The sequence below is a fragment of the Priapulus caudatus genome, unplaced genomic scaffold, assembly GCF_000485595.1.
Source record: "Priapulus caudatus unplaced genomic scaffold, Priapulus_caudatus-5.0.1 Scaffold32, whole genome shotgun sequence".
NCBI lineage: Eukaryota > Metazoa > Priapulida > Priapulimorpha > Priapulimorphida > Priapulidae > Priapulus > Priapulus caudatus.
Genome location: NW_014577093.1, coordinates 95,450 through 118,104, shown reverse-complemented (window position 1 = coordinate 118,104; position 22,655 = coordinate 95,450). Strand labels below are relative to the sequence as shown.

The 22,655-nt window shown below is 42.1% G+C and overlaps 2 protein-coding genes across 3 annotated transcripts in view; one reads left to right on the top strand and one right to left on the bottom strand.

Moving 5' to 3' along the window:
* The window catches only part of LOC106816624 (leucine-rich repeat protein 1-like), a 6,129-nt gene extending 302 nt beyond the window's left edge, over positions 1-5,827 (top strand). For both annotated transcript variants that reach the window (XM_014821251.1, XM_014821258.1), the window contains exons 2-9: positions 1,534-1,777; positions 2,320-2,418; positions 2,679-2,789; positions 3,207-3,490; positions 3,865-4,011; positions 4,463-4,651; positions 5,022-5,112; positions 5,474-5,827. In XM_014821251.1, the coding sequence (XP_014676737.1) occupies positions 1,595-1,777; positions 2,320-2,418; positions 2,679-2,789; positions 3,207-3,490; positions 3,865-4,011; positions 4,463-4,651; positions 5,022-5,112; positions 5,474-5,644 (1,275 nt within the window). In that variant the 5' untranslated portion in view covers positions 1,534-1,594 and the 3' untranslated portion in view covers positions 5,645-5,827. The remainder of the gene's footprint in view (positions 1-1,533; positions 1,778-2,319; positions 2,419-2,678; positions 2,790-3,206; positions 3,491-3,864; positions 4,012-4,462; positions 4,652-5,021; positions 5,113-5,473) is intronic.
* A 5,947-nt stretch (positions 5,828-11,774) lies between these two features.
* LOC106816436 (zinc finger protein 70-like) overlaps positions 11,775-22,655 on the bottom strand; it is a 12,285-nt gene continuing 1,404 nt past the window's right edge. Inside the window, exons 2-7 of the mRNA XM_014821055.1 lie at positions 15,170-15,334; positions 14,717-14,869; positions 14,253-14,466; positions 13,622-14,054; positions 12,951-13,505; positions 11,775-12,444 (exon numbers count right to left, since the gene is read on the bottom strand). Of these exons, the coding sequence (XP_014676541.1) occupies positions 11,775-12,444; positions 12,951-13,505; positions 13,622-14,054; positions 14,253-14,466; positions 14,717-14,869; positions 15,170-15,196 (2,052 nt within the window). The 5' untranslated portion in view covers positions 15,197-15,334. The remainder of the gene's footprint in view (positions 12,445-12,950; positions 13,506-13,621; positions 14,055-14,252; positions 14,467-14,716; positions 14,870-15,169; positions 15,335-22,655) is intronic.

Sequence of the window (22,655 nt, the reverse complement as noted above, 5' to 3'; positions counted from 1 at the left end):
AGGATCTGCGCGTATAGCGCTTGGGATTAACACCTCCTTTCGGCAACGCTTCTCTAGTATCCCGTCTCATCTGGTTCTTGCTGCCAGTGGCTGCAGGGTGCGGGGTGCAGGCCTGCGGCAACTGTACACGGGCTATAGTACTAGAGCTACACTGACTAGTACTAGTAGTAGTACTACTACTACTACTAGTAGTGTACATTGCCAAGTAATGCCAAACCGCAAACACGCATAGACATAATGTAACCACAGGCCCTTGGAGGCCTTGGCCTTTTTAAGCTCAAGTTTCATGAATGATGAAGAGTAAAAGAGCGAAGCCGCCTCGCTCTTTTACTCTTCTTGAAACTTGAGCTTCCTAGGGCCTGTGATGTAACCCAACAAGAAGCTTGTTTGGTTACTATATTGCAGGGGTAGAATTTAGAAAAATTAACATATAACTAACAAGAAATCTTGGTTTAGGGACATGTGCCTCCACATGTGCCTCCATAATTGATCGCCCTTAAAGGCAGTGGTCGAAATTAATCAAAGTGACTCACTAGCCAGCAGGGCTAGTGAAAATAAAAATCTACTAGCCCTTATGAGAATCTACCAGTCCTTAATTTCTGAAAATTGGATGAATAAAACTAAATGTCTAAAATTAGGAACAATCCCAAAGGCTTAATCTTAGGGAAACATTTATTTCAGAAAGCCACGTTCAAACGTGGTAAAGATGTAAACATGGTGCTGGAAACAGAAATTATTGCAAACGAAAATAAAATGTGGGTTTCATTCTAACAAATCAAGTTTATAACCTTAGCATTGTGCAATCATTTGTCATACATGTACATGTGTGTCAAACAGAATCCAACTGGTACTTAATACATGAACACTGGTACATTAACATATATTATGCTTGTTATCTACCAAATACAGACAGTTCAATAATCGATCTCCACAAAAATTATAGGATGGGGGAGCTACCGGGAAGGGTTTTACTTTTGTTCTCCCCTCCCAGGTGCCTGTCACCTCTACGCAGTCATAAACATGCTCCGCACATGACATCACTTCGCGCCACGGAAACAATCGGGGGCCCGTCCATTAATCAACACCACTGCTGAACATACATGTACGCACTAGCGGCAAGCGCGGCACATGCTGGCTATCTGTAACACTCGCTGGTGATTACACGTTTGGACACTGCAGGACATTTGCAGGGCACGTCTGCCAAATTTTGTTAGAACATTTGCTGAAAAATTACGGTAATTCTGCGAGGCCGTGCTCTGGAACCAACTAGTTAGTGTAGCAAAATTTTCAGGGCGTCACACGGACTCCTGCATGTGTCAAATCAGGGAGTCCACAGTAAATCAGGGAGTATTTGACCCCAGACTCGCATTAATTTTGCACCCTGATATTGTATCTACTTGTTGTAGTGACATTAACAATAACATTGACAAGCGCTTATCGAAGATGTGTATGTGACCCACTCTCGTGTCGGGTGGATGTCTGCTATATTACATTCAAATCAATCTTCCTTCTAATCAAGCTGTCAATACACAGACAGGTGTTACTGTTAAGAATAGGAGTTGACAGCAGCCCGAGGAGGCAACCGCCAACAGAAATGAGGCTGACATGCAGCTTGGAAATAGGGAACCGGATTCTACCTTCACTTAATGTGGCAGGCAAAAGAACAAGTGCTAGAACGCAAATTTCAATAGGTCGCAATCCTGGCTCGGACTCGAAAGATGGAACACTGTTCTTAATGATCTGCACTGCACAAAATCGTGTCGGGACGAAATACAAGGTACCTATCACTTGTCAACATCCATGAACAAAGACTAAGTTCATATGTATGCTATTGTTTGGATACATTACAGATTTCATGATAAATCAACAGTTGCACAAACTTGAAACTGATCGATAATTGATAAATCTTTAATAACTTATTTCAATAAAATTACATCTTAAAAATTGTTTTTTAGACCCTTCTAATAAGTGTCAGGTGATACAAACGAGGGGAAATGATACAGTAGGTATCTTTGAAATAGTTGACAAAGTTATTTTTACCTGATTGTCTGCTATTGATGTTTGTGTCATTCAAAAAAATTACATGACTATATACTAAAGCAGTTTTGTGTGGTATGATTTTTAACTCTTTAATTATGTATACTGAATACTAAAAGGTTCTTTCAGTCACCTGACTCTGCACCCCTAAGTATAAATGATATAAATAGCCATAGTGCTGTCATTGCACCTTCCAAACTCATAGGTTGTTGAAACTAAATAACTTTGTGCAGTGTGAACTGAGAACACCCAATTCTTCTTTTATTGAATATGTATTTATAGTTAAAGGCAAACATCGATCAGGTGTTCACGAAGTTTGTCAATGAAGGCAAGATGACAATTCGTGTCAAAGAACCTCCACATGATCTCATAATCAGTAAAGTAAGTCTAATATATAGTCTTTATAAAGATTGTGATATTATAATATGCGTGAATTATAAGCGTAGGTAAGAAAATGATAATTCTATGTCCGTCTATTTACCGTCTATATGGATAAATTATTTAGTCATACCACACATTATAAAAATGACTCTGTACCAAGTGATGAAGAAAATAACTATATTCCATAACACTTACTGTTCATTGGACAGGTTTTCCTGATGTCTAATAATAGTAATATGGTCACTTATCTTTTTACACAGGCAGATGTTATTCAGTTAAAGGGATTTCTTCAGGCAATGAAATTGGGTTTACAAAACAAAGACATCGGGGTAATGAAGATGTCCACACTGCGACCCGTATCAACTGCACAGGTACCAGAAAACTTTGTCCATTCAAGGTGACATTAGTAAGATTTGGGATTTGTCTTCTGCTCACTAACATTTGATGATAAAAAAGATGGTATAGTATAGTTGAAAAATTACAAGTAATGTTTAGACAACCATTTCTATTGCCCCCACAACTAATTTACTCTAAAAATTGTTTTAATTAATGTACTAATGTAATAATAATGTATTCTCCGTGCATTTTTGGGATGTCTGACGTAAAATAACCCGTACAATCTTAATTTATGAAATGACATTGTGCGTTTTACATTCTAAAAGGTCATTCTTTCAATTTTCGCTTTTCAATTCCACAATTCCCTGATAGTGTTCGCTGTGCCAATCCGCGCACACCACTTCAATCGAAATGGTGAACACACATTCAAACTTTACACTCCTGTCCAATAGATGGAGGCACCGAAGACTCGCATGGCGATCACGTCGCGTAAAGATTACCCTGTGACGAGCAGCTTCCCTGCGTCGCTGCAGCGGCTGACGATAACCGGGTGCGGGCTGCGCAGGGTAGATGGCCGCATCGAGGGCCTGCGGCATCTCAGGGTGCTGGACCTCTCGCGAAACCAGATCTGGAAACTTCCGGAAGCTCTCGGCAGGCTCTGCCACCTGGTGGAGCTGCACCTCTATGACAACTGCTTGGAGTCGCTGCCAGCCTCTGTCTGCACTGACCTCAGCAGGTACTCTCTAGTGCCAGTATCGATCGTGGTAACTCAATTCTCGCCCGCTGTCCCATGCTGTCCTCAATCGGTAACTAGTTAATAACTTAACACTAATAAACGTTAACTAGTTTTACCAGCACCGTTTCTATTTGGGAGCGTATTTCAGACAATGTCCCTAGCTGTCGTTAGTAGGCTAGCAATGTACTGATTTGGGAATGCGTTTCTCTCACTCTCCCATTCTGTCCTCGTTAGGTAACCAGTTTTGCTAGCACCGTACCGACAAGAGAACACACTTTCCCGCATGTCACTGTCGTTAGCAGTTACATTCAGTCGCGCTGGCACTAACTGAATGTATAGCGGAGGCATAACGTGGCGTGTTTCTCTGTTTGCAGCTCTCTGGTGTTGCTGGATCTTGGACAGAATCCGCTGAAGGAGTTACCCGCACAGTTCTGCCAGCTCACATCTCTCGTCACGCTGAAACTAAACAACAACCAACTCACGGCTCTACCGAAGCATATAGCAAGCCTTTCACGTCTCAGGTAATGTGTGTCCGATCACACAGGGGTTAATGAAGGGACTGCCGAAAGGGGAATGGTTTGATGCGTGTGGAGTGAAGAGACCTTGGGGTTTCCCCCACGTGATTTCTCTATGGTTTAATTTTCTTATGGTCTGCCCTTATTGTCCATCATACTGTACATTGTAATTGGTTATACCACCTAAAGTACCATCCCAGCAATAACTGAAATATCACACATGTTCGTACATATATATATATATATTACAATATATAACATGATAGGTATAAATATCACGCACTTATTGCCCACATGCAATGTAATTTACTAACCTGAATAACGAATCACCTTTACAACTAATTTCATTTGAGTAAATTTCAGTCTATATACATTTATACCACCCAAACCTTTGAGCTAGATAGCGACGAAAAGTTTAATGAAGGATTCGATGAGAGATGCTGCTCTATGCTTACAGGTATCTGTCTGCGGCATGCAATCAGCTGACGTCTGTTCCCTGCGGTCTCCTTCGTCTGAGGTTGGAGTCGGTAGATCTGTATGGGAATCCGTTCGTGCCGGCTACGCCGACAGTCGTCGCCGCGGCGAAAGTCACAGGAGAGGCGCCGACGCTGCTCGAGTGTGCCGCGAGAACGGTGAAGAAATACAGGTGCTTCTACATTCTTGTCTATGTGTGTGTGCGTGCGTGTGTTGTGTGTGTGTGTGTGTGTGTATGCGTGTGTGCGTGCGTGTGTTGTGTGTGTGTGCGTGCGTGCGTGTCTGATTGTGAGTGTGTTTGTGCATCCGTATGTGTGCGGGTGTACGTGTTTTTGTGTACAAGAATGACTATATGCTCGTGTGTCATATAGGGACGTGCAAACACCAGGGTATGTTGGTAATTACATTTAAAAGAGTTTCATACAAAGGCCTGATAATCTGTCATAAATATTTATTCTCTCAAATGCTCAACCATGCGCCTGGTGGTATAATCGCTTGGAGTGTGTACATTCATTAAACCGTCTGTATCGCTTGCTTTTTAGAATGTCGTACACTGAAGAGGATATTCCCGCGTCACTGGTCGCCTACTTAGACTCTGCAGAGCAATGCTTGTGTGGCAGAGCTTGTTTTGAGGTTAGTATAGACTATGCTAAAGTATTATTACATGTATGTGATACATAATTATTATACAATGCTCCCTTTCGTAGGCACTTCTCAGAAGTGTGATGTGCCAAGGTTCATATACTGTGGGGGTGGTGGTGGTAGGGGGGGGGGTACAACGCAATAATAATGAATAGCAGCAGCTGCTACTAATAACTCAGCAACTGGAAATATTGATTATACTATATACAATACTATATGCTAAAAGTAGGCAGAACTTTATATTCGAATGTACAATACATATATCGGATTGTCATGTGTTCATGTTATATAGTAATAATTATATCTTTACAGAAAGCAAGAGCCCCCATTCATGTTGTCTTTGTCTGTGCAGGCGAGCATCAAGCGTTCGATGGCGGTGGATCTACGGACGATAGCCGTCATGGCTGTGTCACTGAGTAACAACGGAAATATGCGTCTGCCCGTCGACGCTATCTTCTGTTCGCACGACTGCCTCAGAAACTTTAGCGGTAGCGTACCTGGAACCATTGCTTATTTTAGGTGATGTTCAGAGTTGAGAGACACAGCCAGTGAGTGTTGCTTGTATCATGCTTCTTACCACGTAAGGCCTCTGACAATTAGTCGATTTCGAATGTGGTTTTGATAATTATTTATTTTATATGAATTGTATATATTTTATTAATGTTTAATAATAGGAGATTAAAATGGGGGATTTTACCATTCTTAAGCATAATGTTTGAACTTTTTTATCATTAGAGCTTTAGAGCTTCACAAGTCTTAGAGCTTAGAGCTTTACAAGTCTTTTGAAGTTGTGATCATCACACACACACACACACACACACCAAGGACATCATTAGGTAACTACCTACATTAAGCCTATTTGTAAACTTCCAGACGCACGTTTCACTAGCCAATCCTTCTGTGTATATCGACTTTCATCGCTCAGTGGTGAGTTATTACCATTGTGCATGAAATCATGTAACGACTGGTTCAACTCATCAACTGTGTCTTTTTATAGAATCGGAATCATTTTTTCAATCACAAAGCCTAGACGTTAGCCTATATTGGCATACCATTTCTCCTAGGCACATGAGCAAATCTACAATTTCTCATTTCCACGTGGCATGTAGTCTTAACGAAACTCTAGTTATGTACAATGATCTCAAATGAAGACTAGGGAAGCTTACCTCAGTATGTTAGTTGTGAGCGCACATACATTTTCCCAATATTAATCTTCATCGTGTGAAGATGGTGATCATTTGTAATTTTATTGAATATTTTTAACACTTGACATATGATAATGACTGAACGAGACGTAATACGAATGATGGATGACTAAAACGTGAGGCATAAAACATATTTAGGTGAATGCACAAGTACAAGCACTGATATAATAACAAAGCATTGTTTGCTGTCTAGATTATAGCAGGGTAAAGACAATTTAACTAGTCTAACTTCGTTGTTTATCACGTTCATTTATATTTATATAAATGCATTAAAATGCACAAACAGATACATTAAAAAATCCTATTCTATGTAGCCACAAGTTATTCTTGTTTCACACCTTACAGAGAAGCGTTATCCTATAATGCATGTATATTAATACAACACCTACACGGTCAAGATCACATCGCTAATGGTTTTACACAAATGTAAATGTACAGTTCACATACAAACGCCAATATATCAATTATCATAAATAAGTTTGCATTAACAATATCACATGATTTATAATTGTAGATCAAGTTACCTACATTTTGCCTCTCACATGTATAGTCTATAACCAACATTGATAGACATTGCATACCATCACGAGAGGAAGATTCACACATGCAGTTCATCCTCTTGATTCGTTCATTGCTGGACAATATCTAAAACACCTAGGAACTTCACATGAGTTTATTGCTGCTTGCCTTAACTGCTTCACTTAACTTAGTGTTTAATGCACAGTCGAATAAAATGCAAACACTTGCATTTTTATAATCAATATAGGATTAGAGGGCTAAATAAATTTTCAATGATGACCAATATAAACATGTCTCCAGTATGACCACTACAGGAACTTTTTTCCATCGATTTGGATGAGACTGTTTTTGTGCAATATTATTACCTAAAATCCTGTACAAACGTAATGTGAAACGTTGGTACCAACACTTGCATATTGTATTCACAATGCATAACATGTAATTTTATACTGACACTGCTCCTTACCAACACTAGAAACCTTTGGTAAAATTAAAGTGCCAAAGACCCAATGCTTCCACCCAAAAATGTTTAATACTAAAAAAAACAATAGAGGATGACTGCTTTTTTAATAGACTAGAGAGTTCTGCATAATTCATTGAAGCTATGGCTGCCATTATCTGAATGCAGCAATGCTTATCATATAAGTTAGTAAATAACGAAAGATAATGGTCAACAAATGCACAAAACTATATATGCAGTCTGGAAGGATCAATCTGTAAGCTGTGATAACAAACGTCAGAAGTCTTCACAAACCCTACAACTTCAATATAGGATAAAAACGCAGTGATGTGTTTACAAGCACCAGACCCACGTAGCATAGAAGTGCCTTGCTGTAATGACAATCACCACAGCTTCTATGTGGGGTAGGAGAGTAAAACCGTATTCAGCGTAACTTCTATGTTGGGTAGGAGTGTATTGCCATGGTTAGCGTAACTTCTATGTAGGGTAGGAGCGTATTGCCATGGTTAGCGTAACTTCTATGTAGGGTAGGAGCGTATTGCCATGGTTAGCGTAACTTCTGCTGAGAGGGTCTATGTCCCCCAGGGTACTGCCAAAACGTACCCTGGTACTATCTAATATGCCGGACCGTACCTCGCCTACTCCACTAACGAGTCTAGGGAGTCGCCTACGCCTTAACCCTATCAGATAGTTACCAGGGTACGTTCCGGCAGTACCCTGGGGGACATAGACCCTATGAGCGTAACTTCTATGTAGGGTAGGAGCGTATTGCCATGGTTAGCGTAACTTTTGTGTAGGGTAGGAGTGTATTGCCATGGTTAGCGTAACTTCTATGTAGGGTAGGAGTGTGTTGCCATGGTTAGCGTAACTTCTATGTTGCAGTGCACGCCAGTTTTTAAAGAAAATATACTTTTTTCATCCTTTTTTCATGCATAAATAATTGTAAATACTTTTTTTGCCAAAGATGGTCAAAACTCTTCTCATTCTTACATTTAGGTACACTGTATTTGATGAAATTAAAGATGTGCTTTGCTAGTCTTGTTCCAGGAGTGATGTGTGCTCTGTTCAGTGGAGTGTTTTTGCTCGCCGCTCTCTGCTGTCAGTGACCAAATGACAGACCATTGCAGTGTTTCCCCTGCATTGACACGAGCGAGGCGGGCCGCCTCACTCAAATTCTCAGCTGCCACACAGAAATTTGTCCAAAACACCGCCTCGCTGACGAAACGTTCGATAACTTGAAAAAGAGATTCAAGAGTCTCATACAATGTGTCCAGAATAGCTTAGAATGCACTAAATTGCACCATTTTTTCAAAAAATTTCCTGGTCAAGCATGCCCCCGGACCCCCCTAGCTGGCCAGGCACATGCACTGCTCACGGTGCTAGGACATCGCAACACACAAACACATCACACAATGAAAGTGTCAATGACACTATAGATCACCTTTGGTGTGATAGAAGAGGGAGATGATATTTAAAATTTGGTAAGCGTTTCATTTATGACGGACCGAAATGGGATCAAATGTCCTTATTCCCTGTTTTATACTAATAGAAATTTCACTGCTTTGTTTCAGGGTTAGTTTTGATGCTAAAATAAATGTTTCAGATCTGAAAGTCTGAAATCTGGGCGAGAGATGGCGCTATGCCTAAATGATCGCCATTTTGGTTTTTGATTATCGTGCAAATAAAAGCAATAAAATATTCCAGTCAAATTACTGTAACGAAGAATCTAAAACACAATATTACACGTAGGTATGATTAGGTAGGTAAATTTAACAAAATCGAATGAATCTAGATGGCCATTTCCATTTTTGCCAAAAAGTGGGCGTGGCTCGAAAGTAGGTCGACTGGCGTGCTCCAAAATAGGACGTTCAAATCTCTCCCATAGGAGTAACAACTGTATGCAATTTGAAACATGTAGGTCAAACGGTTTTTGAGTTATCGTTGACCGTAGGCAGACACTGAAATGCATAGTGAAATTGGCAAAATCTACCTAATTTGCATAATTTAAGAAAATATATCAAACCCCTCTGATAAGTTTGGGGCCAGTCCTTATTCATTCAGCATACCAAAATTGCAAAATCCGTTGACCTAATGACTTTATGGCCATTTCCGATTTTTTGCAAAAAGTGGGCGTGGCTCAAAAGCAAGTCAACTGGCCGTGCTCCAAAATAGGACGTTTCACATGCTCTCCCCAGAACGAGTAACACACTGTATGCAATTTGAAACATGTGGGTCAAACGGTCTCAATTATCGTTGACGTAGTCAAATGTTGACGGACGTACGACGGACAACGCCCCATGCGAATAGCTCACCTTGATGTCAAGGCGAGCTAAAAATGTTACGCCTACCACCTTTCTGCCAATGGAAACACGCCAATTGAAATATTCCAAACTGAGAGTTCAAGAACAACTCCTCATGACATTGCACAATCATCCTGAAGCTTGTTTACATGCATGTTACATGGCTATAATGTATCCGTAATAAGGTCTAAGTAACAAATCATGTAGGTTGATACAAATTTATACTTTTTTAATACTTTTTTAAGGCAATTTTGATGCTTTTTTCGGACAGTTTTATACTTTTTTTTGTAATATCCTGAGTGCAGCACTGTGTTGGGTAGGAGTTATTGCCATGGTTACGTAACTTCTGTGTAGGGTAGAGTGATGCCATGGTTTAGCGTAACTCTGTGTAGGGTAGGAGTGTATTGCCATGGTTAGAGTAACTTCTATGTTGGTAGGAGTGTATTGCCATGGTTAGCGTAACTTCTATTTGGGTAAGGAGCGTATTGCCATGGTTAGGCAGTAACTTCTGTGTAGGTAGGAGTGTATTGCCATGTAGAGTAACTTCTATGTTGGGTAGGAGTGTATTGCCATGGTTAGCGTAACTTCTGTGTAGGGTAGGAGTGTATTGCCATGGTTAGCGTAACTTCTGTGTAGGGTAGGAGTGTATTGCCATGGTTAGAGTAACTTCTATGTTGGGTAGGAGTGTATTGCCATGGTTAGCGTAACTTCTATGTTGGGTAGGAGCGTATTGCCATGGTTAGAGTAACTTCTACATGGGGTAGGAGAGTAATGCCGTATTCAGCGTAACTTCTACGTAAGATAGAAGTGTAAAGCCGTGATAACATAACTTCTACGTAAGATAGAAGTGTAAAGCCGTGATCAACATAACTTCTACGTAAGATAGAAGTCGCTAAAGCCGTGATAACATACGTTCTACGTAAGATAGAGATGTAAGCATGATCAACCATAACTTCTACGTAAACACAGAAGTGTAAAGCCGTGATCAATAACTTCTGTCGTGGGGTAGAAGTGTAACAGCTCATGATTAATCATAACTCTACGGTAACATAGAGTGTAAAAGCCGTGATCAACATAACTTCTACGTGGGCTAGGAGTGTAAGGCCGTGATCAACATAACTTCTAGTGGGGTAGAGTGTAAAGCCCGTCATCAAACATGACTTCTACTGAGTAGAGTGTAAGGCCGGTGAATCAACATAGACTGCTACGTGGGGGTAGAGTGTAAAGCGTGATCACACATGACTTATCTCACGTGGGTAGGAGTGTAAGGCCGTGTCAACATGAACTTCTACGCTGGGGTAGACTGTGTAAAGGCCGTGGATCATCATTAACTTCTACGTGGGGTAGGAAGTGTAAAGCCGGTGATTCAGACATACTTCTACGTGGGGTAGGATGTAAAACGCGTGTATCAAAACATGACTTCTACGTGGTGTAGGAGTGTAAGCCGTGGATCAACGATACTTCTAACGTGGGTAGGAGTGTAAAGCCCGTGATCAACATGACTTCTACGGGCGGTAGGAGTTAAGGGCCATGATCAACATAACTTCTACTTTAACAAGAAGTGTAAAGCCCGTGAATCAAACATAACTTCTACGTGGGTAGGAGTGTAAAACCGTGATCAAACATAAGTTACTCTACGATGGGTACGGAGTGTAAAACCTGTGATCAACATGACTTCTACGTGGGGTAAGGAGTGTAAAACCCTGATCAACATAACTTCTACGTGGGTAAGAGTGTAAAACGCGTATAACCTAACTCTAAGCGTAACATAGACGTGTAAAGCCGTGATCAACATAACTTCTACGTGGGGTAGGAGTGTAAAACCGTGATCAACATAACTTCTACGTGGGGTAGGAGTGTAAAGCCGTGATCAACATGACTTCTACGTGGGGTAGGAGTGTAAGGCCATGATCAACATAACTTCTACTTAACATAGAAGTGTAAAGCCGTGATCAACATAACTTCTACGTAAGATAGAAGTGTAAAGCCGTGATCAACATAACTTCTACGTAACATAGAAGTGTAAAGCCGTGATCAACATAACTTCTACGTGGGGTAGGAGTGTAAAACCGTGATCAACATAACTTCTACGTAACATAGAAGTGTAAAGCCGTGATCAACATAACTTCTACGTGGGGTAGGAGTGTAAAGCAATGATCAGCGAAACTTCTACGTGGGGTAGAAGTGTGGGGCCGTCGTGTTCATGAAGGCCGTGTTCACTCCCTGGTACTCTGAGAACGGAGCCTGGATGATGCCGCTCGATTGTCCGATGTTCATCACCGTCTGATAGAGGCTGCTCGTCGCTCCCGGCGCCCCCTGGGGGAACACGCCCGCCTGCGGCAACAGCGACAGGTGGTCGACGTGGTTCGATGGCGCCGTCTGCATCGGCTCCGCCGTACGCGATTCGACGCCGTTCTGCGTCGGCGCCTGGTAGGTGGCGCCACGCGTCGCTTCGACCTTCCCGGCGGGAGTGGCAAACTCGACGTGATGCGGCGGCACCGCGACCGGTGGCGCGACCGGTGCGGCCGACTGCGTCGCGGCGATGGCCGGCGGGCGGGCAGGGGGTGCCGCGGCGGCGCGTTTGCCCTCGCCGTCGAGCCGGTGGACGCTCATGTGTCGCCGGAGGATGGACGAGTCGCCGAATGTCTTCTCGCAGAGCTTGCACGCGTATGGCTTCACGCCCGTGTGGATGCGCGTGTGCCGCTGCAGCGCGCTGTTCTGCGTGAACGCCTTGCCGCAGCGCGTGCAGACGAACGCTCGCTTGCCGCTGTGCACCACCTGGTGCATGCGCAGCGACGCGAGCAGCTTGAACTCCTTGCTGCAGATCTCGCACACGTACCTGCGGACAGGAGGAGCGTAAGATCGACGGAGAGAGCGCCGGGCCGGGCTGGCCAGGGTGCAAAGATCAGCACGCTAGTCGTCGAATGAATATTATGTATTAAATTACAAAATTAATATATATTCAATACAAAAACTACATGCCACACCGGTAAAACCTACAATCAGACAGACTGTATACATATAAGAACACACACACACAAATATATATATGAATATATATTTTTATATATATATATATATATGAAAACATACAAATAAATATAAAAATAGAATGAGGTGCTAATTTTTTACTTTTTACTTTCAAAGCTTTCGAGAACATAGTTCTCTTCATCAGACTTCACAGCAACAGCGTGCGTGTGTGCGTGCGTATGTACATGTAGATGTATATAGCCCAAGTGCCAGTATAGACAATATAAAGGGATTATAAAGATATAATAATATAAATATATAATATAGAGGCATAATCAGATGCGCACATGCTGCGCCGTGCTACCGCGTGCTTACCTGCACTCGGTGCTGTGCGTCATGCGGTGAATACGCAGCGAGCTGCCGCTGTTGAAGCCCTTATCACAGATCTCGCACTTCATCGGCCGCGCGTTCGAGTGGATGTTCTCGTGTTCCAGCAGCACGTTCTTCGTCGTGAACGCCTTTCCGCACGTGCTGCAGAGGAACGGACGCCGGCGCCCCCCGGTGTGAATCTCGACGTGCACGTCGACGGCGTGCTTCGACGTGAACGCCTTGCGGCAGCCCGCGCGCGGACAAGTGAACGTGCGATTCTCGCCCGTGTGGATGAGCGCGTGCCGGCGCAGGTGCGAGCGGCAGACGCAGATGCGGTCGCAGTGCGGACACTTGAGCCCGCCGCGGCCCTCGTACGCCGGGTGCGTGACGACGTGCTTGCGCAGGTCCGACTTGTAGGCAAAGTTCTTCGGGCAGAAGTCGCAGGCGTGCGGCCGGTGCTGGTGCCGCCGCTTCACGTGCTTGCGGATGCTGACGACGTGCTTCGTCGTGAACGGGCAGTGCACGCACGCGTACGTCGTCCCCGCGAGGCGCCAGTCCTCGCTGTCGTCGGCGGCAACGGAGCGCGCGGGGGCGCCGGTGGAGCGTGCGGGGGAACGGCGGAGCCGCCGTCGTCGTCGTCGCGCGGCGGCGGCGGCGGCGCGCGCGCTCCCCCGCGCATCTGCTCCGACTGGCGCACTCGCGGCTTGCGGTCCCGCGCGCCGCGTGGCCGTCCCCGCCCGCGTTTCGTGTGCCGCGGGCGGGGCGGGGGCTCCGGAGGGGACACACGCGGCCGCCCGCGCCGCGTCGGCGCCGGGGGCGGAGGCTCCGCGAGAGCTCGCTTACGAGGGATGCCCTTGCGCCGTGACCGCCGGGGTTTCCACTCGCCGTCACTGGTGTCGCCACCGTCCGCGTGCGCACCGTCGACGGTCGGCGGCCTTCCCGCCGCGTCGCTGTCGTCCGTCTCGCATGTTTCCTCGCTCTGTCCGTCGGTGTCGCCGTCCAGCGAATCATCTTCGCCGTTCTTTGCGGGCGAAACAGGCTGCCACCTGGTGTCCGTTGCTCCCGACGCTGTGCATGTGTAGTTGTATTTCACCTCGTCTCCTCTCTCGCCTGCAATCGTGTCATCGGCAGAATGAAACACTAGAATGCCAATGAGAGGATTCTGCAATGTGACGGACGCTTCCCATACATTTTACAATCAATAGTTATTGTTTCAAACCTTGTTGGAGAGGAAGGCTAAAGGAGCGATTAAAATTTCGAAACTTAAGCCTGCCCCCCCCCCCGCAACCGAACGCAACCAATCTTCACCTGGCTCGGACGACGTAGATCGATTCTGGTCTGCCTGAACCAGATCGCCACTGCTATCTCCCCGTGTCTCCGCTTTGACTTGCTCGTGTCTCGTGGCACCGCCGTCGCCGTCACTTCCAGTCCGTGCGGGTCTACATTCACCGCCTGCGAGATCTGCGTCACTAGCGCTGCCCGGGTCAAGCCGTGCCATCAGCATCTGCCGCGTGTCCTCAATCTGACGATTGCATACAGCAAATAGTTTGTGCGCTGTAGGAATAGCGTGCTTTTTAACTGGACCTTGTCATTTGAAGGCGGCAGACTTTCGCATGATGTTATTTTGTCACGACTGACGTAAACGTCACGTGTCAGTAATTTAATGGCGATAAACTGTAAAGATTTAAATCGTCTTCCCTAGACCAACCTGTGTGGGACCTTCTCGCAATAAACTTATGTCGTGAGACCGTCTTCCCGTGTAACGAACCTACCTGAGACCAGGTTCCCGTGACAATGTAGGTCTTGTCCGTGGAGTAGGAGCACTCTGCTCCGGTGTGACGAAGCTGTGCTAATGAGTCCTCCTGGGACATCTGCGGACGTTCAAGCATCTCTGGTCGTATCTCCGCAGTAACTCTTACAAACACCTGCAGACAAAGTCAACTCAATACAAACACAATATGACAATAATAATAATAATAAATTTAAAACAGATCATGATAATAAAAATAATAAAAACAATTAATGCTTTAATCAATTCAATTTTTGGTAGTGATTACGTTTTAACTATGGTGAGAAACTTGTCAAATATTTTTCATATCTTTTCAGTTGCAAACTTAAAAGCAACAGCAAGAAATTACTACTTTGTATAATTTACACATAGCGAGAAGTTTGTCACTTTCTATGTTTGCCCAATTGTTATTCCACCAGCTCGTGTATTTACTTACGGAGTCTCCCCTGTGAGAGGCGGCCATTACATGGATGTTAGAAAAACTAGCATAATTTTGGACACTGGGGGCTGCGTACAGGTGCTGCGCTGGAATAGGCTACCACACCCACAGTCTTTCCAGCATGCAGACATCATAGATCAAGCCAGGTTTACATATCCGTGTCTGAAAAATATGAGCTTATATTACCAGTACCTGTGTGGCAATGCATGGCTCACGACAACTTGTCACATGTAACAAACAACCTATCCATCTGGTGTGATTGACAGGTTAAATGTTGAAATCACATGTCTATGTATATATATATATGTAGTAGCAACATCAAAGGGAGCATTGTGTTGGGCCCAATCCTAGTTTAGCACACCCAGATTTGTTTAGCAAATATGTAAACTATACATACCGGGGTTCCAAACTAGGAATCTTGTGCAGTTTTGTTGTTCAGATAGATTGATCAATTGCAAAAAAAACGTTTAATAGATTATTATTTTAGATAGATGCTTGTTGATCACCATTTGTCATGAATGCACTTTCATAAGATCGTGCATGCAATGAATGCAGCGTTCGAAATTAGTGCCGGCCCGAGGCCACCAAGTTTTTGCTTTGGCCACCACCTCTACGAAACTGCCGGTCCTCCTGACCGGCACTTTTTCCCCTCATATTACGCTGAAATACTACGGTTATCGCAACGGCAGTTTAGACAGACTTGTAAACGGGAGCGCATTCTATTACTAATACGCTCCGTTCCTGAACGTAGACGGGGTATCCAAAACATCCTCCAAACATGATTCGCCACACGAACAAAACCTCGTGACAGTCTAAGAAATCGATTGCGGCATGTAGCGTAGCCAAGTGTTTTTATGGCCGCATAACAATAAGTTCATATCATGTCGCAGGGGTTGTCGTGGGGAGTGAGGGCATGCCCAGTGACACCTGACACGCACGTAATCAAAGCTGTTAATTGAATTCGGCACCTTTCTTTACGTAGAAAGTGGACTATTTTAATTCAGTTAGATATCTAGAAGCAATGTAAACTGTATATACTTCAAGATTCTAGCCTCTAGGCACTTGACGTAACGCGGCCATGATCCCGAGGCGCTCGCCGAGGATTGACACTTTGTGTCTTCCAATCACAGTCTACGCCGCCCCTTATATACTAACTTTTAGCTATAATACCTATTACGGCACGGAATCGCCGATCTCACGTTAACTATGGGATTAATGCTAGCTAGAATCGGTCTTATCCTACTGATTAGTAGTTTGGTCATCAAAGAAACGAATAAAATATGACACGTCGTTTAAGTGCACATATGCTTCAATCATACTTTGTTTGCATTTTAGCATCCTCTCTGTAATTAAGAATATAGGGCTCCGCCTTTGCGTTCGTTAGATTATCCGATGGCTATGAAATGTGGGGTCGTCACGCGACGTGACTTGTTCCTTTCCCCTTTCATGTCTTCTTGTTTTCATTTTGTAAATAATGAATATTGCCCGGTCCGATGTATTTTCGAATCGAACAGGAAAATTGTTTCTGTCATTTTTTTACTTGCCTGTTCGGATAGTGTAACGTCATGTGCCCCCATGATCAAAATTGTCTCGACGTTGGCCTAACTGTTGGCGCATACTGTGCTTGCTTTTTCTTATTTTCGCCATTGTCCATTTACCGTTGGGCCACGTTTGTCTGCCAATGCGCAGTTTGGCCCAACGGATTTTGCTCTTGGGCTGATTCGTTGGCCCTCAATTGTTTGGGTCCATGCGTTTGGTTTCCCAACGTTTGGCGCCAACGTCATATTGCCTTTATGACTTATTCTGTTGGCCCAACGTGGCATACTTTAACTGCCAACGTTGGCTTCAACGTCATATTTTTTGGCCTTATATTATATATTAACGTTGGCTCTCATACGCATTATTTTGCCTGGTCTTACTGTTGGTCCCAACGTTCATAATGCCTAAACGGAGTATGGCCCAACCGTCATATTTTTGCTCTATTACAGTTTGGTCTCATACGTTCATTAATTTTCTGTCCTAACTGTTGGCTGGCAACGCATACTTGTTCCTTAAATCGTTGTGAGCTAACGTATCATATTCTGCCAACGTTGCCCAACGTCATACTATTTTACTTGCCTAACTGTTTGGCTCCAAATCGACATATTGCCTTTTTATATACTGTTTGGACTCCATACGTCATATTGCCAACGTTGAGACCCAAACGTCATTAATATTTTTTAAATTTCATTTTCAAATATTGTAAGCTCGTATTCTTTGCTATCCTGATGCTTTACCTGCTGATCTGCACGCACACTAACTCGGGGGTTTTTACTGTACGCAACAACATATTTACTGCTATTTGGTCTACACTATGGATTGGGCTCAAGTGGCTTTTGTGTATGATACCATGTCCCGTTAAGCGTTGTCTTGCCAACGTTGGATCGTCACATTTCTTCGGTCTACTTCTTATTACGTTGAATTAATATGCGGCTCTACATAGAGTTCTCAATGTAGGGGGTGTAATCAAAAAAGGATTTAGCACTACACAATCAATTTGTTGGTGTTGTAAGTGACTGAACGTAATGGCTAAGTGTACAGGTTCTTGGTTATCTACCCTCTGGTATTATTACTATATATTATTAAATAATTGCAACTATAACAACAGTCATCGGCGTGGAAGATATTCTATTTTGGTACCTTTATACTGTGTTAGGATTCACACGTTATCCTGCTCGTTTATCTGTGGCGAAGTAAGGATTGGTTTTGTGCCTGAGCAATTTTTACTAGTGATGAACAGTTCGTAGGCTTGATGGGTCTATCATACGTGGCTACTATCGTACATAGTAATTTTGGTCTATGTTTTGTGTATTTGAATTGTGATAATTTTTGTGCTGAATATATATCTCATGGTACATGGATTAGATAATCTCTATAGGATGGAAATTTCTAGATATTATAATTACAAACAATTTGTTTATTTTTTTACTATTCCGATCAATTCCTCTTTTTATTAATCTGTTGTGCTATTGTGTTTGGTTGTTTGGATGAAAAGAATGTAATCCGCTGATGATTGCGCTATTTGAATGAATGAAGTGTTGAAGATGAATGATTAATCAGTAGATTTGATCATGACAATCTCAATTTTTTCGTTTTTGGATTTTCACTCTAGACATTGAGGATTTGGTCATTGATCCATTTCCATTACACCCTCAAGAGGTTTCATGATGATTGAGCCCTAAGGAGCTTTCATCCATTCATACTTCTTTGATTAAAGTGTCACTTTTAGTGGAGCTCCGATTGATCATGCGAAAATAGATGGTTGTGGATGGTATTTTAGTGGATTGCTCTTTCCCATTCATTTGCCTGCTTATACGGTGATGTGGATTTAATGGAGTGTGATAATAGTCTTTTCCCTCATAATTGTTAGTCCTCTTCTGTACTTTTTCTAAATCTATAAGCCTGCTACATATATTTCGTTTCATATCAATATTAATCATTTTGTTCATCTTTTCTTAAAATGACAGTGACCATTTTTATCCTGCTGATCCTGCTGATGGAGAATCGTGCGCCGGGTTCTCTGCGAATTTGGCGGGCACTGTCTCCACCTTCGCGGACAGTCGCTGGCATCTACTTGAACATCACCGCTGGTCCTTGCGTTGAACATATTCCGTTACGGTAACTGCGGCATCTCGATTTCCGCGCTGCTAGCGCTCAGATCTACTAGGCAAAGCTGTGCCACCGTCAATCTTAGTATACAAATGTCTTCTCTGGATTCTTAGGTCCGCCTATACCCTTAGGCCTAGGCCTAGGGCTTATGTTAACCGTGTCTTTCCACTACCAAAATCCATTAACCCAATACCGATATACAAAAATCTCAACTCTTATTTTTCCTAATAAGATATGCTTTATCTACGTAATGTATACGAGATATGATTCCACGATATATATATCAATATTTTACTTATACTACTATTGTTAAATATCATATTAGTTTTTTAGTAATTAATAAAGAGACACAACATACCTTCATTGTATTGTTAGTGCCGAGTACAGTTTGCTGTACGTAGACAGCTATGTGTCCGCGCCTGTGGTGTCTGTAGTCAGGTATGTACAGCTTTGTAACAATCTTTAACTGCTTCATTTCTCAATACCACTAACATCAATAAATTTCATGCACTGCTATGTTTTTATTTTTTGGATAAATTTATAATATCTAAAATATATTTGTAATTTGTATAATTGATTATGCGTCAATAGACCAATATCAATTATTAATTTTGTTAGCTTCATTCATTTGTTAGCTTGATTAAATTTTCTTTTTATAAATTGTATTAATGTCGATAAGAAAACCTTTTTCACAAAAATAACTTGGCACCGATCTTTTGTGTTAGAACTGGTTACCGACGGTCCCACCATTCTTCGCTTAGTTAGCTCGACTGGTCGAGGTTTGGTGAGGGTCGAGTACCGTACTATTGATCCGCTGTTGCTCATTCACTAAAACAAGCGCAAGTTATTTTCTGAATATATCTTAAAAAATCAACTTTATTTATTCATTGCTATTATATTTATTCATATGTTCTATATTTCGCGGTTCTAATCATATAAAAACGTCAAACATTTCTTATTTTTTCGCCTAACCTATCATATTCATTTTGGTTTGGCTCACACGTGATAGTGGCCCACGTGGAGCCTTTTATTGGCGCTGGTATTCAGATTCCTCTGCTCGTATCCGGGTTTCCGGTTCTTCGTGCCTCTATATATATTTGTTGAGCAGTTAGGTCTAAATCTGGTAAATTATAATTGTGCATTAGTACTTTTCGCAATTCATAATAAGTGCCGCACTATCCACCGTAAATTAATCGTATTGATATGTATTTATTGTTCCTGGAAATACCCTTATATTAATTATGGGCGGTTTTAGAACAGTTCTGCGAATTTGAATTCGTTTTATCTTCGCAGATGATTACGTCTAAGTTTTGAGTACAATTGGTTTGAGAGTGATGACCATTCCCGCGTGACGCACTGGCAGCTAGTCTCCAAAGATAACGTGTATTGTCATAGGGTTATGAATACCCGGTGTATTGACCGTTTAGATCACTATCTAGCCTAGTGTCGGGTTTACTTGGGTCAGCTAGCTTCTATATCGTTATGTTCTATAGCTAGAAATATCCGAAATATATTTCTGTCCCATATTAATCTTTTTTTAATATTTTGGTGAGGGTTTAAATTGGGCGCTGCTTTACGTTTCTGAATTTCTAACTCTTGCGGGGTGGCATACTAGATTGTAACTTATTGAGTGTCTCTCGCACTTCCCGTGGCTTTAAGATCTGGATTATTAAATTGAGTCTATCTACATGTTTATTTATTCTCTTTTATATTACGTATGTACTTCTGTTATTTATTGTATGTCTCCTTTTATGTCACAAATAACCTGTTTTCATCTTCAATCTTTCATCTTTTCATTGTGGTTACATGAACGGGGCTCATTGAAATTTGTGAGATCGCATTGCATTAATATGTCATTGCTGGCGTATTATGTCGGCTCCGTTACGCCGCTATTGTATACGCGATCTAATATTTAAAACTCTTATTCCGTTCCTTACTACATGGTCTTTATACCTTGGGCTATATTTGTATTGTGGATTCATGTGTAATATCATTTCACTTTTCATATCCGTTTCATTATTTTCACTATTCTTTAAAAGAATTGTTTTTTCATAAACCATCTCTGCTTCGTCCCCTCTTTCTCTAAATTATAACATTTCGTTAAGCCATTTTACTAAACTAATTTTCAGATTACTCATAATTCAGTTCAGGCGAGTCTTACAATTATGCCTTGGTGTGGTTTCTCTGCTTTTGTATTCCTCTTGTTGCGCTTGCAGAGGCTCTTTGAAGAATAATTTATTTTAGTTCACTAGTTGGGTTACTGAAAATATAGACATTCGCTCGTGGATTGTCTGATTGTTTTTGTATAATGGCTGTATTGTAATTTATTGAATTAAGTTTGAACGAAGTTCGGGTTTTATGTAAATAACATACTATTTATAGAAGTGATATAACGATTGATAGTTGAATGTAAATTTCACTATACTAATTATGCAAGAGTAAAGTCCATGTAGAAGGGAACGGTATGTTTTTTTCGCTTTTTGTTCATATAGGGTCGTTACGGGCCCGTCATTCATGGTCAGTTCTGCATGCATTATTTTTGGCATGCGATCTTCATCTGAAATTTCAATTGTAGCCCCTGTTCTTGTCCAATTAACCTGTCACCTAACAATATAAAACAGGTTTATTATGGGACAGAAATTTATTTCGGTTTCTAACTTAAGCTCTAGTACTTAATTAGCCCCCTGCGTTACATTGATCTGCCTGGTCATTGGGTCATATAGAAGTCATTTGTTCGAGCTTGAATTTTAGGCAGCAACACCTTGGGATCCTCATTACAGGTCCGATCTCAATAATTGGCGTTACTATAACGTGAAAAATTTTATTTCTGGGCTTTTTTAACACTTTATTTTATCTACATGGATCATCCTCTACTTTTATCTTTTTTGATAATCCCTTTTCAATTTTTTTCTACAACTTTTAAATCTTAATTTTTATCACCATGTATTATTTATCCTATCTTATTTTACTCAAAGTCAGCACTACTTTGGCTATTTTCCCTCTTTTATATCGGTTCAAATATTTTCTGCCTGCGTTCGATTTACTTGCTTGTTGTCCGTCACTTGATCATTTGTAAACGTATCGTATATTGCATTCCATTTAGCTGCCATGTGTTTTGTCTTACATATCCGGTTGACGTCAGTCTGTCTCGCACTTGCCAGTACTATATTTTTGAAAACGGTGAATGCGAGTAGATGCTGACTTTGAGTAATATAATAGGTATATCAATACATGGTGTAATTAGTTTGTGTGAAATAGTGTTTCAAAAAGATTAGGTGGTATTGTTCCATTTGTAGATTACATATTAATGTTAAATTAAGCTTGATCATTTATTCTCGCTTTTGTGAGCCATTTTCTGAGTGGTGATTCCTTGTCGGGACTTCGTGTTGCGCAAAAGTGCCAGCCGATCAATGTTTCTATTTATTATGTCTCCTGCGGCATGTCGTAATGTGAACGGCTGGTTGTCTTTAGTACAGAGCTATACTTGAGGCAAGCAAGCTACTGGCAGCAATGATACTAAGTTCCGACCAGCTACGTAGCACACATTTTTTGCCGCCATTTAGACTTATTAATAATATATATTATCTAGCAGGCCTCGTGTGTCCAGGGGTGGGGTTGGGGGGTTTGGTGGGTTTAAAACGAAATCCCCCACCCCCTCATAGCAATACATTTTTTTTTTTTTTTAAATTTGCAATGAATTTCTATTCACTGCAGGTTCTGCTTTCCATTTTTAGTGTAATAATCTGTGCAAAATCTTTCCATCTGTGCGGTTTGAGGGTGAACTAGTGAACCACCTCCCCCTCTCCTACACCCTCTCCCTCTTGCTCTGGCTCTG